The 18,957-nt window shown below is 44.6% G+C and overlaps 1 protein-coding gene across 1 annotated transcript in view; it reads right to left on the bottom strand.

Moving 5' to 3' along the window:
- The window catches only part of TIMM23B (translocase of inner mitochondrial membrane 23 homolog B), a 56,805-nt gene extending 38,317 nt beyond the window's left edge, over positions 1–18,488 (bottom strand). The window contains exons 1-4 of the mRNA XM_030203290.1: positions 18,232–18,488; positions 15,386–15,444; positions 1,286–1,379; positions 620–704 (exon numbers count right to left, since the gene is read on the bottom strand). Of these exons, the coding sequence (XP_030059150.1) occupies positions 620–704; positions 1,286–1,379; positions 15,386–15,444; positions 18,232–18,328 (335 nt within the window). The 5' untranslated portion in view covers positions 18,329–18,488. The remainder of the gene's footprint in view (positions 1–619; positions 705–1,285; positions 1,380–15,385; positions 15,445–18,231) is intronic.
- Positions 18,489–18,957: the final 469 nt, after the last annotated feature.

Below are 18,957 nucleotides of genomic sequence, written 5' to 3'. Positions count from 1 at the left end.
CACACAGACATCCTGGGTTTGATCCCTAGGTCAGTGTCCTGCTCATGAGATTTCCCAGGGAAAGGAAATACTGTAGATGTGATCCTCACAGTCTTCACTGAGAAAAAGAATTGATGTCTGTCATTTTAAATTATACTGAATAAGTGACATTGTTGTTGTTGGGTTTTTTTTTTTTTGTGTGTCAGCAATACAATATGAAAGCAGATCTAAACTATACAACCAAAGCGGTTTACATGTCAGTACTTTCTCTGTCCCTAGTGGACTCACAACCTACTTTGTGTCTGGAAGCCTATGATGGAAGCTTATGCTTATTTAGACCAGTTCAAATCAAATAAAGTAGTTAAGAATCAACAACAAATAGGAACAGTAATGGAATACCAAGATATAAATTGTGTCTTTCCACCCACAGGGTCACATCTCACCTTATAAGGACCCTGGCAGTATAGTGTGATAAACCTGATATGGAACCTATGGAACTTTGGAAGGCTAAGTGCTTTGAAAATGAGCCCCATAGCTTCACAACAGCTGGGTAAAATACAGTATAAAGCAATGTCATTACTGAAATGCTGGGAAAAACACTGCAGTGACTCACTAAATATGATTTATTTAGTACACTTACTGTACATTCCTGGGCTTGGACCAGGCCATGTTCTGTGTCTCCTTCAATCCCAGTCGTAGACCATTTAAAGCACCAAACCCAGCTCCTGAGAGAAAACACCATCACTGGTTACTCTCCAAAGACAGACACCAGGAATTCAAAAGGTGGCACATTTTCTTCTCAGTTCCACACACAGATGTATAACCTGAAAACTGGAGGGTATGGGATACAGTAACCATAAGCTGCATGTGAACAGTTTGCTCCTGCTTTAAAGCAATCATATGGAGCTTTTTCAGAAACACTATATCCTGATTTTAAATTTTAAAAAAAAGTTATCCAAGGTGAAAAGCCCCAGCAAGGCAGAGGGGGCTAAAATATAGTTATATACTCCTAAAATCAGAGAACAAAGATATGTTTATAAATTGAGACTGGAGCTTGTTTGGCTTCTTGAAAGCAACCCAGCAATTGCAAAGGCCCCAGAGTCCGTAGCACTATAGAGAAAACATTCTATTAAGGTGAAACCTTATGTTTTTTCAGGATATAAAAAAACTATAAAAAGTATAGTTCTTGCAAATTAACTTTAGGAATTGATTATATTGGTCCTAACCTGCTCTTGTGTTTAGGCATCTGTACTCTTTCAGAATGCAAACATTCAAGGATTCAATTTGTATCCAAAGTGCAACCCACCTGTCATACAGCATCCACCTATCGTGAAAAATGCCAGTTCAAATCTGCCACGTGTTTTGTTAGCTCCTGTGGGTAAAATAAACTCATCTGTATCCTAAAGTAATAAGGAAAACAAAAAGGCAAGTTTAGTGCCAATCTCTACATTCCCAGTACCTGAAATGTCATTATTCCATTATTCAAGTGTGTTTGTCCAACTTAAGTTTTGGAAAAGGGAAACAAGCAGAAGTGTTTTCTGTACACAGCAAGATTAAGCAAACATATCAGTGGGGTGAAGTCAATGCATGCTGCTGGGAGTTAACAGCTCCCTGAGTGCTAAACTTAATAGTTCTGAGCACGCATGGCTCTTCCCATAACTCAAGGAGGTTCTCAGCATGCATAACCCTTCCCATAGCTCAAGGAGGAATGCAATTCTTGTAGGAGAGAGTGTGTGCCTGACCAACCCTTTCTATGGAAAACATTTGTTACAAGACAAAGTATGCATTTTCCATTAACAACCACGATTAAGTAAGCACACAATACAGTGACTCATGCTCAAATCTGCTGAATCTCAAATTGCCCATTGTGCAGAAGTAACCTAGTTGTCCAAAAACAATGAGGGATATGAAGAGAGAACCAAGCCACTACTCTGCATATAGATTCCAGTAAAACAGATTTCAGGGAGGGTCATGGTAGCTGCCACGGCCCTGATCTGATGAGATTTTACTTTACTAGTTAAGGGAATAACCATGCAGGATGCTAGCCAATTTGCTAAAGTCCACATGGCTGCTACACTGCATTCCTGTTGTGGGGGGGGGGGGGGGGGGGCGTGAAAGGTCAAAGAAGATGAACGTGTAGGCCTTCTGATGGACTGTTCTTTTGAGATAGTAAGCGACTCTGCTTACAGTTCAGAGTGTTGAGAGACCTCGTCTATGGATCTTTGGACAAAAAAAAAAAAACATAGGAAGAACAATTTCCTCAGTAACATGGAAAGGTGTTACCATTTTAGATAGGGAGTTTGTTGTGATGAAATTGAACATATAGCACAAAGGTAACAAAAGCATGAAGTTCACTTATTTGTCCACCTGAGTTAACAGCTACTAGAAACAGTGAGTTTCAGGTGACTCTTTAGCAAAGTAGATTTCATTGGCTTTAACAGCAGCTTCAGAGCTCTAAGGACAGCCTTAAGGTCCCAAGGTACAGAGGCTTCTGTAATAGCAACTCAACATGAAGCGCTTTTATAAAATTAAATCAGAATACAACAGGCAAAAAGAATGCTATATCAAATTGGGGGTGCGATAGGCTCGATGTACTCTGAGGGCAGAAGTTTGGAGACCTAGGGGGTGGTAAAATTATGCCTTACCTACTGATAATTTTCTTTCCTTTAGTAGCAGCAGATAAATCCAGGAACTGGTGGTTGTGTCCATCTACCAGCAGGTGGAGATAGAGATTACAAAGCTGACGGCAGTGATACCAGACGGGTCAGCTCCTCCTTCACCTCAGTATACGTCTCATCACAAAGCAGTATCAGACAAGAAACCAGGAAGCCTTCCTCACCAACCAAAGACAACAGAAACTTGTCAGTCCGACTTAAGAGAAACCATGACCACGATGGACTCCTCTTCAGTGGTTTCTGTTCTCTCTGGGGGGGTCTTTTTTTTGTTTGTTCGCTCTTGTCCTGGTCTTCAGTTTCAAAGCAACAAAAACCAGACAGGCAAAACAATCGCGGCTGACAGAGGGCGGGATCCTGGATTCATCTGCTGCTGTTAAAGGAAAGAAAATTATCAGTAGGTAAAGCATAATTTTACCTTCCTTAACATATGCAGACGAATCCAGGAGCTGGTGGGATGTACCAAAGCAATCCCTAATGAGGATGGAAAGTTGCTGCTCTTCGAGACAGAATAGCCGCTGCAAAGGCAGCATCCGAATAGCAAAAGCAAACCAGTTCCACCCAAGAGGTAGATAGCAACCTCGTGGAACAACCTTGACCACCACCGGCGGGATGCAACTTTTCAAAAAAATAAAATCCACGGAAACAAAGTATCTGCAATCCAACGAGAAATAGCCGGATCAGAGGCAGTCGCCCCACGGCAAGAACCAGTGAGAAGGACAAAGAGAAGATTAGAATGCTGAAAAACGTGCGACATCTGCGAATGCCGGAGGATAACCCTCTGAACATCCAGAAGACCAAGCTCCGCGTACTTCTCATGAAAATCCCCCTCCCAAAAGGAGGGGGGGGAAAAAAAAAAAAAAAAAAAAGAGGCTGATCAAGAAGGAAGGCCAAATCATAGCCGGTAAGAAGAGGAGGTCACTCCAGTCAGCAAATTGTAGAAAAGCAGCTCAGCATGGCAGTGCTAAAATTTCAGACACTCTGTGTGCCGAAGAATTGGCAACCAAGCACACTGCTTGCAAGTAAGCTCCTAAGCAAAGCCTTCTGCAAAGGATCAAAAGGAGTCCAAATCAATGCTCGGTAGGCAAGGAGCCCTAAGCTAGGCTCCGAGAACAAGAACGAGGTTTCAGGGCAAACAAGCAGCGGAGGAGCAAAGCACTCTACAAGAAATGCACCATATCCAGGTGCGGAAGAGCCCGATACACTCTCCCAGAAGCTACCACCACCTGCACCTGAAGCAAATTAGAGACAAGGCCCTTCTGCAATCCGCCCTGCAGAAATAAATCAATTGCTGAGGAACAGCCACCCGCAAAGGAGACAAAGTGTGGGCAGCAACCATGCCCCAAAACATCTTCTACACCCAAGAATACGCGGTCGAAGTGGATCACATAAAAGCTCATAATAGAGCAGTAATCACTGTGTCCGAAGAACTCTTCCTCAACCTCTCAAAAAACCTAGGTCATAAGATCAAAGCATGAGGGACCCTCCACTCAGTAACGCACCCTGAAGGAAGAGACCGAAGTTGAGCAGAATTCGAAACTGAGGCACCACCAGGGGCCGCACCAGATCCACATACCAAGGGTGCCGAGGCCAATCCGGAGCTACCAGAATGGCTCGGCCCTGGTGGTGAGCAATCCAAGAAGAACTAAGAGAGGCCACGGAGGAAACATTATCAAAGAACGTCCTCTGGCTAAAGAAGCAGATGAACCAACCAACCCTTCCGAATCACCCTCTTTCCAATGACAAAAGAAAGAAAGCAACTCGGCATCCAGCTGGAACACTATCAGATGTACATCCGGAGCTCTCTACCTGAGGCCAAACTGAAGAACTACTGGTGCGAAATAACCATTCCGCCAAGACCAGAAGATGGCAGAGAGCTCACCGTAAGAAAAGCCCGCAAAGTGGGCCGCGGAGAAACAGAACACAAGGTCCTCTGCCCCCTCCATGGGGGTGACACGCCTTGGAGTCCCACCCTGTCGAAGAAGCCACTGCTGTCGTGTTCTCCGACGGCACAAGCACCACCTGGCCCACAACAAGTCCTGGAAGGCTAGAAGATGAACAGCAACAAAAACAGGTCCAGGCAGATCGGCCACACCATCTCCTGTATCATCCACCGCCTTGGAGGTGGAAGGAGGCGGCAAAGGGCTCTCCAAGCCAAAAGACTTGCATCCGTGACCACCACCATCCACTGCGGAGGCGCCAAAGCATCCCCTCCACAGGGAAAAATTATGGAGCCACCAGTTCATGTACAGCTGTGCCAAGAACCGCCACAGAAGACGGCACTGACACTTCTGGGACACAGAAGACTATCTGCTGAGAAGCGAGAGCTATAGAAGTCGCATGTGAGAACAGCCCACGGCACTACCTCCAAAGTAGCCGCCACAGAGCTCAAGACATGAACACATTGCCAGGCCTGAGGACTCAGCGCCCCAAGCACACTGCGCATCCGAGTCTGAAGTTAGATCCTCCAGTCTTCGGTTAAGAAAAAATTGTATCAGAGCTGTCTGGGACGAGACAAAGTGGCTCATTTGAAGTGACCACCCAGTCCAAGGATTCCATCAGCGAGACCCGTGAAAAATTAACTCTCGCTACTCGTCTAGAGCGGGGTGCACTCTGATGCTGTCCTTGCAGAGAATGCCGCAAAACTACCTAACCTAGGAAAAGGTGCGTGCAGCTGTAGCCATGCCGAAAGGCAAAGCCTGGAACTGAACATGCAGGTCCAGAACAGCCAACCAGAGAAACCGCAGATGAAGGGGACAAACAGGAAAGAGAAAAAACACTTCCTTGAGGAGAAGTGCAGGGAAGAATGCTAAATTGAAGTACCTCTGCAATATAGCTAGCTCTCCAATACAAAGAAAAAATGCAAAAGTGCAAAAAAAGCATTAAAGACACTGCAACATACAACTAGCTAGAGATGCCACAGATACAGTGGAAGCTGGAAGTGGTATGCAAGTTTGACCAGTGCCAGAGTACAATACTAGAAGAGCAGCAGAGCTAACTTTTGGCACTGTAGCATAGTGTAAACTGTCCCAGCTATGCAATGAACTGCTTGTCAAGGCAAGCAATATGGGAGAGTGAAGTAAAATATGCCCCATACAAACAAGAGGCGAGGGCCACAACTTCTAATATGAAACACAAACCAGCCTTAAACCTGACCCCTTCAGGTTGAAAGCCAGCCATCTTCCAGATAAAAAACTATTTGCTGAAACTACTGCACCTGGAGATAATGCTCCCATGGCAGCAGTGGAGGTTCCATAGTTACCACGGAGACCAGAGCACGAGCACCAGAAAACAACAAAATGTAACATTTACCACAGAAACATGGCGCCAAAGGCATAAGCCTATAAACTCCCTTCTAAAGGTGCAGAAAAGAAAAAAAACAAAACACAAAAAACCTTGGACCTTGTATTCTCAGGCAGTCTCCCATCCAAGTAGAAACCAGGCCCAACCCTGCTAAGCGTCCAATTTCAGAGGAGATCAGGAACACTCAGGATGGTGTACCCATAGACAATACCTGTACTGCTAATCAGGGTTGCCAGATGGGCGGTTTTCCGCAACCCTCCACGGGAAACTTTTGCCTGCAGCGGGTTGCGGTTTTTTGGGCTCGTTTTCTTTTTTCTGTGCGGGTTTTGGGCGGTTTTTCGGCCGGCAGGGGGTGGGGCTAATGGCGACAGAGGCAGGGTTTGTGACATTTTGGACGGGGCAATGATGGTGGGGGCGGGGCTGATGACGGCGGGGGCGATGACGGAAGGGGTGGGGGCGATGACGGAAGGGGTGGGGGTGATGACGGAAGGGGCGGGGGTGATGACGTCGGGAGTGGGGTGTGTGCGGTTTTTGAGCGGTTTTGTGTGGGAATTTTTTTTTTTAATATGGCAACCCTGCTGCCAATATACAGAGTTCCACAAAGGAAGCAGAGGGAAACGTTCAGGGTGTTTAAGCAACTGCCCTCAGAGAAAAAACTGAGGGGACAAAGTCTGTAAATAAAAATATTAAACAGGCCCTTTCAGAGGGCCAACACACAAGCAGCCCTGCTCTGATGCTGTTCACTGTTTCCCACAACAAGAACAGCCTTGAGCCAACGCAGGAGCTATAAGAAAATCTTAACTCACCACAGACAGGCCTACTCGAGCCTGTTGCCATCAATGCACCCACTTAGGCAAACATGGCTTTCCAGCTCAGGTGATTATTGCTGCCTCTGTGCAGAAAGGGACAACCCTGAAAAGACTCCTTCCGAATAGGAGACAGGGGAGCAATGGACCCTATTGCTGAGCTGGAGAGGGTCCATCAGAGGAGACAGACAGGGAACAAGCCAGAAATATCCAAAGGCTGAACTAAAAAGGAACTGTCAGCTCCTCTACCAGACTTCTGCAAAATATAGGCATACGAGCAGCAGAATGAACTCGGGGGGGGGGGGGGGGGGGGGGGGAAGGTCAGAAGCCCCCCAGCCCCTGGATTGGCTGGCTGATGTGCCCCTAAAGTTGGCACAGAGCCCAAACACCCCCTAAGCTCAACTGGACAAAAGGCTCAGGATCAGGCCCAAGAGACGAATCCAGGAGCTGCAGAGGCACCGTCTACAACCTGCTAGAGATAGAGATATACTGAGGTGGAGGAGCTGACCCGTCTGGTATCACTGCCTTTCAGCTTTGTAATCTCTATCCCAACCCACCAGTTCCTGGATTCATCTGCTGCATATGCAAAGGAAGAAGATAATACAAATCTAATATGTTATCATCAAGAGGACATTAAATGCGTCAGACCTTCGATAATATTCATAGAGCTCTTCATCTTATATATCAATCTCATGCCATGGGTTACCCCCTGTGTTTGTCATTGGATGCAGAGAAGGTATTTGATCGGGTGCACTGGCCTTTCTTATCTGCGGTCTTGGAGAAATTTGGTGTGTCTGGCCAGTTTTTGCATTGGATTAAGCTCATTTATGCAACTCCTCGGGCTTCGGTTCGGGTCAATGCTCATTGTCTTTTGCTCTTCCGAGAGGTACGAGGCAGGGATGTGCCTTATTCCCCTTATTATTTGCGTTGACTATTGAACGCTCTTGTTATTTGTGCGCACCCGAAAATTATGGGGCCTATATGTGGTGGGATTGAGACCAAGCTTTTACTTTTTGCTGATGATGTACTCCTTACCTTGGTAGATCCGATCGTCTCATTTCCAGAACTTCTATCGGTTTTACAGAAATGTGGGGCAGTTTCTGGTTTTAAAATAAATATGAGCAAATCGGAAGCCCTTGACGTCAATCTTCCTAATTCTCAAGTGACTTACTTACAATCGAGCTATGCGTTTTGATGGGCTACACGTTTTATATGATATTTAGGGGTAAATTTAACTCGGAGTTTGGATAGTCTTTATGAGGCTAATTTCCCTGATAAGGTGCGAGAATTGTTCCTAGAACTGGATAGGTGGGAGGGTTTGACACTTTCTTGGCTTGGGCGTATTAGTGCGGTTAAAATGATTATGCTTCCCAAACTACTCTATCTGTTCTTGGCTCTCCCTATTTCTTTATGTATCAACTGCAAGCGCAGGCGGGAATGGGTGTCCCATGCTTTTTTCTGTGGAGGAGTGGCCTAGTGGTCAGTGCAGTGGACTTTGATCCTGGCAAACTGAGTTCGATTCCCACTGCAGCTCCTTGTGACTCTGGGCAAGTCACTTAACCCTCCATTGCCCCTAGTACAAAATAAGTACCTGAATATAAGTAAACCACTTTGAATGTGGTTGCAAAAACCTCAGAAAGGCGGTATATCAAGTCCCATTTCCCTTTATTACCAAGCAGCGCAGTTTCGCATTTTGGCTGATTGGCTAAAAGGTTCTTCTAAGATTTGGAAATCTTTGGAGCAGTCATGGCTGGATCTGTATCCTCTGAGGGCTATTCCGTGGCTGCCGGGCCACCTCTTGAGGGATAGTGCTAAGAATGTTCCTCCTCTGTTACTACTACTACTCTGTTAGGCGGGCCTCTTTCTCTCTGGAGCAAATGTCAGGATCAGTTTTTTCCGGGTCAGTTGTACTTTCTAAATATGTTTATTCGGTTTGCTCCACGTTTTACCCTGGGTTTGGTGGATTCTTGTTATCCCTGCTGGGTAGGGTCTGGGCCTTTGTAAACTTGGTCAAATATGGGAAGAAGGGGAACTATTATCTTTCGGTGAGCTCTGTGAGGAATATGGTCTCTCGGCTCTTAATACTTTTCAATATGGCCAGCTTCGCAATTTTATTTTGCATAGAGCAAAGGGGGAGTTGAGTCTTGTGAAAACTTGTTTGGAGCGCGTGATGGCTAGTGGGGGGGGGGGGGGGGGGGGGGAGAGGAAGTGTCTCTCGGATACATAGGGACCTTCTTTTACGCACTCAGCCTATACATAAATATATTTTGAAATAGGAAAGGGCATTATGTTAGGTGGGAAAGAATATTTAAATGGCTGCTTAAAGTGTCTGTATCTAGTGGTTTGGTGGAAAATGGATATAAAAATCTTTTATTGCTGGTATTATACACCCTAGCATCTGGCCAAGATGTTCCAATTGTGATCAGGTCAGTGCTGGCGCCAATGTGGTCAGACTGGGGATATGGTTCATATTTGGTCGTCTTGTCCTCATGCTCAAAAGCTTTGGACCATGGTTTTGAAACTTATTTACAGTGTAACTAAGACATCGTATCCTATGCGAATGAACCATTGTCTTCTTCATTTTAAATCAGCGGCAGCGAAGGAACATGTTCACTGGTTGGTCACCCATATGTTGGTGGCCAGCAAGCTTGTTCTTCTTGGCCTTCAGATGATTCTCTGCAAATTGGATTATAGTCATTTGATGTCCAAGTTAACAGTGATGCGCAGTGGCTCTACCCTGAAATACCATCAGACTTAGGACTCTTATATACAGTGGACTGTTAGTCCCGATTCCTCATTGTTTACAGCTTAATGGTTGGCTTTGGGGTGGGGATGATTGGTGTGGGGTGGGGGAGAGGTTATTATGGTTTGATGTTCTATTGAATGTGTTATGCATAGATGCTCTGTAATTGCTGAGGTATATGCTGTCATATGAAGGATCTGTATGCTTTTATTTCTTCTAATAAAGCAAAATTTGAAACAAAAACAACAAAAAAACCTATGATGCAGCAGACACATGCTAATTGGCTGTCAACATGTTAAATTTTCTGTCATGGGTTGGCTGATTTGAATTTAAAAGGGCTCAAATAAATGTCCAATATGAAATAGAAAAGGTGCATTATGTTGTGAGGTGTCTTGCCTGTATAAAGCAAATGTTACTCACCTGTAGCAGGTGTTCTCTGAAGACAGCAAGCCACGTATTCTCACATCTCTGGGATGTCATCTGACTGAGCCTGGTTCAGATACTGACTAATGAGTTCATGAATTTTCTAGCAATATCCCACGGTGCATGCGCTGGGGTCTTCCCACCCAATGAGCAAGCGCAGGTCCCTCATTTACTGTAAAAAGCTAAAGAATTCAACTGCAAGTGGACGTGGGAGGGTATGTGAGAATACTTGGCCTGCAGTCCTCAGAGAACACTTGCTACAGGTGAATAACTCCTTTCTCCAAGGACAAGCAGACTGTCGTATTCTCACATTTGGGAATCCCTAGCTACCAGTCTCACCGAAAATAATGCTAGGACAATAGGGCCTCAAAACATCGAGGCCTGAAAGTCAATCAACCCTGAAACTACAGACATACTAAGTACGGAGGTGTAGCCTGGCTTGGCCCTGGGGTGGGGGAGAGAACAGTTGGATTCTAGACACTGAACAAGTTCAGGATTGCCTGCCCCAACAGACTATCACATTGGCTATCCTGCCAGCTGAGGCTTCTAACAGTGGGCATGCTAGGCCTGTGGGGATCTGGGCAGAGTGAGAAGGAAACCAGTGCCTCAGAGTAGTAGGGTTGCTGCCTAGGCCCACTCAAAAACCTCCTAGAAGAGGAGGCTGCAGCTCAAGGTTGCTGAGACAGAAGTTGGATGGTATGAATTCATAATGAGTGTGACTATTGGCAGACTGGATGGACCACTCAGGTCTTTATTTGCTGTCACTTACTATGTGCTGTCAGTTATGTTATGTAATCTGTATGTTACTTGACGAGGTCCGCAACCTTCTCTACCTTAACTCCAAACCTCGGCACAGAACGTCTGACAATCTCTCCCTAACTGCTGGTTCTAGGTCAGACATGCAGCCGTGAGAGTCCGAGCATTCCCAACATCCATGGTGGAGAGTCTAAACACTATATCAAAAGAATCATACGCACCCCTGGCCAGTTATTTTTAACACTCCAGCTGCTTACCGGCCAGCTGGTGAAGCTCTGTGGCCTGCTCCTGTGAGAGAGAATCCACAAGACTTAGCATACTGCAGACCAAAGACAGCAAGTAAAGGCTCACGCAGAGCTGGTTGGACTAAATGTGGACAATAAGCATCGAGGCCTGAAAAGCTTTCCTCCCAAACAAGTCCAGTGTACAAGCCTCCCAATCTGGGGACACCAATGCATGAGTCCTGGAACTCCTAACTCATTTGAGGGCGGATTTGACCACCAGAGAGTGGCGAGGCAGTTGGGCCCTCTTGAATCCAAGAACCTTCTGGATACGATACTGCATATCCACCTTCTTAGATGCGACCTGCACTAAGAGGGAAGATTCCCAGTTCTTTGTCTGCGCATCCTTAAGGATAGGGAGCAAAAGATACTGTGACCCCTTCCTTTGGAGGAGACTTGAAGCCTAGGACAGTTAACATTTACGCCCTAGGCTCCTCCATCTCTAATTTAATGGAATGGCCGAAGCCATCTCCCAAATAAAACCAGTGAAAGAAGTCATCTGGTAGAGATTTACGTCCATCTTGAGGTGGGAAGGGATCAGAGGGTATCCCATAAGACTAATTCTCTGAGAAGTAGTGCAAGTCCTCCTCACAGTCCCATGAACGGTCCCCACTCAAACTCTTCACCATACTCAGACCTGGCTGAATGAGTCTGTGCCTGCCTCGGCTCAGAGGAACCCTATCCACGTCCTAAAGTGACAAGGTACAGCCCTACCCTCTGACTCCAGGGAAGCTTCCTCCCCCAATGTCGAGAGCAGTACTGTATGTGTGAATGTCAATCCTTTGAGGCGCTGGCATCGATAATCTCTGCAGAGGCATAGGCTGAGCCTTAGGAAGAATCTGGGGCTGATCTGCAGCTGGCGCAAGCACCCTTGATGCCCGAGCAGTTTGCAGTTGCAGCATCTGTGCCAGCTCCTCCCTGAGGACAACCTGGAACTGCTCCATTGAATGAAGGCATCGTCAAAGGTGGGGGAGACCTGAGAAAGGTAGCCTGAGAAAACCGGTGCCGAACTGTTAACTGGGACCTGGCTGCTCGGAAACAAATGCATCGCCACCTCTTCAGGTGTTGATGATGTACTGGTCTTTGAAGAGCCAAAATGTTTCTCCTCTTGGACCTGCAGTGCCCTCTGTGTCCTAAACTGCATTTTTAAACAGAAAGAAAAAAAGTAGGCTCATGGTCAGGCCTAAGGCACCCAATGAACCAAGAGTGTGAGCCTGTTACAGATATCACCCAATTACACTGGGCACACCTCTAAGCCACTGGGGGTCTTCTGGGACAGACAAAAGAATTGCAGCTAAATTAAACTCAACTGTGACCGAAAAGGGGGCAGTGGTCAAATTGAAGTCAGTGCTCCAGCCTAACCGGTCACAAAAATAAAGTAAGGCTTAAGAGCTGAAACAAAAAACCCCAACTAATGAAAATAAAGGGGAAAAAAAAAAAAAGAAATAGAAAAATAAAAACTACTAACTTGGCAAAAAAAAAAAAAAAACCCACACCCCTGCACGGGAAGACACTGCAAAAAAGTAACAGACGGACTGAGAGAACACTACTACTTAACACTTCTATAGCGCTACAAGGCATACACAGCGCTGTACACCACACACATAAAGACAGTCCCTGCTCAAAGAGCTCACAATCTAAATAAGACAGGCAAGAGACAGAACAACTAAGGGGTAAGGGGAATTAAAGAGGAGGGGATAAAAAGGTACAGGCAAGTGAGCAGTGGTTAGGACTCAAAAAGCGGCGTCAAAGAGGTAGCCTTTTAGCTTGGACTTGAAAATGGCCAAAGATGGGGCTAGACGTACATGCTCGGGAAGTCTATTTCAGGCGTGTGGTGCAGCGAGATAGAAGGAACGGAGTCTGGAATTAGCAGTAGAGGAGAAGGGGACAAATGAGAGATTTGTCAACAGAACGGAGTGCCCGAGGAGGGGTGTAGGGAGAGAAGAGTGGAGAGGTACTGGAGAGCAGTAGAGTGAATACACTTATAGTCAGTAAGAGAAGTTTGAATTGAATGCGGAAACGGATAGGGAGCCAGTGAAGTGCCTTGAGGAGAGGGCTAATATGAGCATAGCGATTTTGGCGGAAAATGAGTCGTGCAGAAGAGTTTTGGACTGATTGAAGAGGAAAGAGATGGCTAAGTGGAAGGCCAGTGAGAAGCAGGTTGCAATAGTCTAGGCGAGAGGTAATAAGAGTGAGGTTGAGGGTTCTGGTAGAGTGCTCAGAGATGAAGGGACGGATTTTGTTGATGTTATAAAGAAAGAAACGACAGGTTTTGACAATCTGCTGAATGTGAGCAGAGAAGGAGAAAGAGGAGTCGAAGATGACCCCAAAGTTACGAGCTGATGAGACAGGGAGAATGAGAGTGCCATCCACAGAAATAGAGAAAGGGGGGAGATGAGAGGTTTGTTTAGGGGGAAAGATGAGAAGCTCGGTCTTGGCCACAAAATGTATCCTCCCTGCTCTGTGGGAAAAAACAAGATTGAGGGATCTGCACTCGTGCATTGGGCAGGAAGGCACCAGTGCATAAGTGGTGGGACGCTGCTAGAAAATTCTTTAATTCGCTAGTCAGCGTCCGCACAGGGCTCTGTCAGATGATGCTACCCAGATGTGAGAAACCATGGCCTGCTTGTTCCCAAAGAATCAACATTACTCTGAAGCAGTCCGCACCGGGCTCTGTCAGATGATGTTACCCAGATGTGAGAAACTACGGCCTGCTTCTTCCCAAAGAATCAACATTACTCTGAAGCAGCACAATGCACAACAGTAATCTTTGCTGGGATCACAGCAGACGATGATATGAAGCCTAGCACTATGAATTAAGTGCTGTAATATATTTTGAAAGCAGGCTTACAATGAATTACAAATGCATCATTTAACATGAGAGATTTTGACCTTTGGTTATGCTCATTCACCAAGAGAAACTGCAGTTTGCAGCTGATATGAGCACTAATTGTTTTGTGGTCTTTTTTTTCTCTTAAGAAGGCATTATACAGAAGCAGATAGTTGGGATGTTGTCAATATTACAGTTATTATGGATTTTCATATATATGCTAAGATCCATAATATGCTGCATCATACACATTTTACAAGAGTACCAATTATTGTATAAGAATCCCAGTATGCTTGCATGAATGCAGATTGAGCGAGGGATGCCAAGCACTCTGCTTCTATATATAAAGTTTTGGGAAAACGCGTTTGTCATCGGACAATTGGAAGTTTATTATAGTACTCATGAACTTATTATTGTCTATTTATAACAATTATTGGTGACTAAGCACAAAATAAGACAGATTATGCTCACATACACTTTTCAGTAATACTTTGACTCGTGTTTGGATATTGTGTTTTTGTATTTGAACTGCCACCCCCTCCCGCCACTTCAATACACACACATTTTCATTTGCAATTTACAACATGGCTTTGGGAAGCCTTATACTAGTGCAGTATTTTCAAACCCTCTTCTAGAGATGCACCCAGCTGTTCAACTTTTCAGAGTAACCACAAAGAGGCCAATGCAGACAGGCTCATGGTAAAGCAGCAAGTGAATATCTTGAGTGCATGGCTTCTACTGCAAGTGTAATCATGTGCCATGCAAAAAGCTAATGGTATACAAAATTTATGCACAAAATACTTGTGGCTAATGGGAGAGGAGCATGCCAGACAGGTTTGGCAATAGGTGTGGCTCTTGTGTGCTTTCATTTTCAGCTTTTGTTTGAACACGCATATGTTGGCACCTAAATATGAGCCTCACAACAACTACTTGCACATTAAAGTTTTGTAAGGCTCATATTTAGGCGCAGAAGAACAGGCACTAAAGTATGCCTTCACTTTCGGTTTTGTTGGGAAACAAGCATGTTTGTAATCTCCAATGTAACTCTGAAATTTGCAGGTTTCCTTATGCTTGCAAAAAGCTGACAAAATTGACTGCTAAATCTGAAAAAAAAAACTTACATCAAATCCTCTCCACAGAACCTTCTAAACTGTCTCAGACCTGGCAAACAAATTCTCACATTGTGTACTTGTCAGAAGTCAGAATACTGCGTCTTGAATGAGCTCATTACCATGCATTTTAATACAGCATATGGCCACATCTTCTGTGCAGTTTAACTCATGTGCTCAAGCCCTCTCTGCGTTCTATGCCCAACAACATGTACACACACCCCACAGTAACTGTGTGGTTAGACTCGCAGTAGCTTTTTGCATGGGGCCCTGAATATGAATAGGATTTTCTACTGGAGACCCATCTAATACATACTGTGCTAATCCTGAAGACCCAACTGGTTAGGCATGCCTAATAGGGCTGGGAAACACTACATCAAGAGGAATACATTAAGTTCATGACGGTAATACTTCAAGAAATGGAAGTTTTATGCATTCCACTGTGGTAGAACACAGAATAAGTAAAATAAAAATGTTTCTTACCTGTACTAGGTACCTAGGGTCCACATTTAAATATGGCGACAATGGACTCATACCCGTCACTTAAATAAAAAACAAAAACAAAAATCAAAGATTATTATATGACGTAAAATATATAGTAATGGCCAACTCTGGTTTTCACTAGCTACCAATGCTGATTTGGAGAATCTAATAAATATTTAACAGTTTTCTTTTTCCTTAATGCATTTGTTAGCCATATCAATTGAAAGTATGCATCCTGGTTTTCCTCAACTATATGCAAGTTTTTATTATTATTTCTTCATTAGGAAATATTTACCGCTTTTAGAAGGAATTCACTCAAGGATATGTACAGTAAGAATAAATCAAACAATAGACAATTACAACAATAAAAATATTTAAATAATACAAAGTATGGCATAGTATACTACTTACAAGGTCAACACAATACGTAATAGAACATTTTAATTTACAGTGTAGGGTAGGTAGCATTGAGATGTTTTTCCATATTGTACTTCCAATGTATAACACAAGCTCTCCAGTACATATCTTAGCAGAAATGCTTTTTTGGATGAGTGGATTGTGAAATCTCAAGGTATCAAGACTGGTACATAAATATAGATCAAGAATTAGATATTTCTGGGATGTTTGGCATTTACTTATTAGGAGAAACAATTCAATTTAGTCAGCTATAAAGCTGTTTTAGTGAAAGTGCTACTTGTGGATGCATCAAGCTAAAATATAGTGCTACATATGATTAAAGGAAGAGGAGGAGTGGCCTAGTGGTTAGAGCACTAGTCTTGCAATCCAGAGGTGGCCGGTTCAAATCCCACTGCTGCTCCTTGTGATCTTGGGCAAGTCACTTAACCCTCCATTGCCTCAGGTAAAAACTTAGATTGTGAGGCCTCCTGGGACAAATAAATATCCAGAGTACCTGAATGTAACTCACCTTGAGCTACTACTGAAAAAGATGTGAGCAAAATCTAAATCTAAATAAATAAGGATGCGCTTCACATCCAGTCGAAGGGAAGTGTATTCTGCAGAACAGACCTCCCTGGAAAAAGAAGGAAGAAACAGTCTAACATGAAAAAAAGATACAATCTTTGGCAAAAAGGACTGAACTGTCTGTATAGAAACTCCTCAGTCAGAAAAGTGGAGAGAGGGATCACTGCAAGAGAGCTCGAAGCTCTGAAACTCTCCATGCTGATGAAAAGCAACTACAAACACCGCCTTTAAAATAATATCTTTAACAGTTGCCGAACTAAGGGGTTCAAAGGGAGTTGATTGAACAGCCTTAAGAACTACCTGACTCCACCAAGGACAAATATTGGAGAGGGGGAAGCAGATCAACTCCCTTGATCGCACTAAATCAGAGTGAGCAGCTGAGGCATTCTGTATCTTGCCCCTAAAAAACAGCAACGCTGCCACCTGAACCTTCAGCAAATCGAAAGCCAAGACTTTTTTTGAATCCCTCCTGAAGGATAAAATTTGAGACGAGGAAGCACAAAATGGAGAAACACCATTCTGTGCAGACCAGCTCTCAAAGGTTCTCCACACTCTAGAATAAGAAGTGGACCACTTTCAGGCTTGAAGCAAGGTGGTATTACTCCTGCGTAGCTCTTCTTCTTCAACTGCCATAAGACCAAAGCCGGAGGGATCCATAAGTACTGGACCTTGGTGCAATAAGCCCGTCTGCGTAGGAAGAGTCAATGAGGAGAGATTTGAAGACGGAGAAGGTCCTCATACCAATGACATCTGGGCCAGTGACAGCTAAACGCGCTTGTGATTGGCTTAGAGACCTGAAAGGAGGGACATCCAAAAAGTTTTGATTTGGACGTCCTGATCGTGGGGAGAGCGCAAGCTGAAAACAACCTTGGAGGGGACGAGGATAATGTTAAGAGAACCTCCATGGCTGTGGTCATTCCAGGCACGTAAGAAAAACACGTCCAAGAAGGACGCCCATTACAAAAGCTGAAGGAAAACGTCCAGGTGCTCGTCAGGGACGTCCTTTTTTCTTGATACCTACACTGACTACATAGTTTGTAACCTTTAGATTGTAAGCTCTTTTGAGCAGGGACGGTCCTTCCCCGTGTTAAACTTGTACAGCGCTGCGTAACCCTGGTAGCGCTATAGAAATGCTAAGTAGTAGTAGTTCTGAGTGAAGGATGTCCATGTTAGGCACTTTAGAAGGACGTCCCTTTTTTCCTTCCGATTCCCTCACAGCAGCCCGAAGGAGAGGTGCAGACCTCCCGTTAAGTTTTCCACGTAAGTGAATCGGAAAGCGGTAGTGCATTGCATACACATTATAATACTAATTTGCTCATTTGCATCCCGTTTTCGTTAGTTGCTACCTTGACAGGAAAATGCCTTGGTTAACCTTTTTGTGCATGTCCCTGTTTACTACTTGCGCGTTAAACTGGCTAGAACCAGTTTAAAAACCACATTGCTGGCTCGTTAAGTTTAGTGCATCTGGTCCTATGTCCATCTCGTTATGTTTGCAGGTTTACCAGCCTAATTACATTTTGCATTAGAAATACTTTAATAAAGCAGCTGTACACAGGAACTTCCGAACATCTCACTCCTGATTTCCCATCAGAGTATTTCATCTTATTTCACCAGTTAACAACAAAAACAAAAAAAGGAAATTCTGCTGGGGTCGGTGGGAATCCAAAGAGTACAAGGTGAACTTATGTGAACCCATTAACTTGTGACCTTCAAAGATTTACTAAACCAACCTGAGGAACCGCTCAGTTTATACCACACATAGCTGTATACTGTCGGCTAGTTACACTAGCAGCTATACTACAGCACCTAAAACGAATGGAAGCCCTGGCCCGGCCCAAGTACCACTGCCGCCCGCACTCACTCACATGGTACTCCAGCTAAGTCCGCGTGCGAGTAGACGGGAGCGCCTCCACCAAAGAAACCGCCCAAGGACCCTCTCCCTGGATTACTACTATTATCCATGTCGTCTCCTCCAGAGCTGAGTATCGACACCCAGCGACCAGAACTCCCGGACTTCGCACCAAACCGCTGCTTCCAGCATCCACGCCACAGACCAATTCAAAGAGAAAAAGGCCACTTCCTTCCTCCTCGCCGACCTTAACCCCCCACCCTTCCCCCCTTCTGCTCATGCGCAAGCGCAATGTTCTACCCAGACCAATGGCAGCTATTTGATCCCAGGAAGTTGGGTAACAGGAAACGAGAAGTGACGTTAACACGTTGAAATCAATAAGGAAACCCTCAGTTTCCCATTTCCCGTGCCGCCGTCATCGCCGTACACTCAAAATAAAACACGCAATTCTATGAACTGCTACATCCACGCTATCATTCTTTATTGTTGGTAGCATTTTTATTTTAATCTCACTTATATTTTCAAGTACTGACTTGTGCAGTATACGGATGTAAACAGAGGACGTATAATAACGGAATAACTTTTTATGGGTAGAGTAGTACTTCGTTATAAATCGTAATCAGTATGTAATTTGGAGGAGCTGGTTATAGGGACGCCGACACCCTGGCACTGTTATATTCGTGCAGATTTTTTTTTCTCCTGGTAAAGGGCCACTGAAACAAACATGAGAATCAGGTGCTGA

Source organism: Microcaecilia unicolor, chromosome 5 (genome assembly GCF_901765095.1).
Source record: "Microcaecilia unicolor chromosome 5, aMicUni1.1, whole genome shotgun sequence".
NCBI classification, from domain to species: Eukaryota; Metazoa; Chordata; class Amphibia; order Gymnophiona; family Siphonopidae; genus Microcaecilia; species Microcaecilia unicolor.
This window is presented reverse-complemented; position numbering and strand designations above follow the sequence as displayed.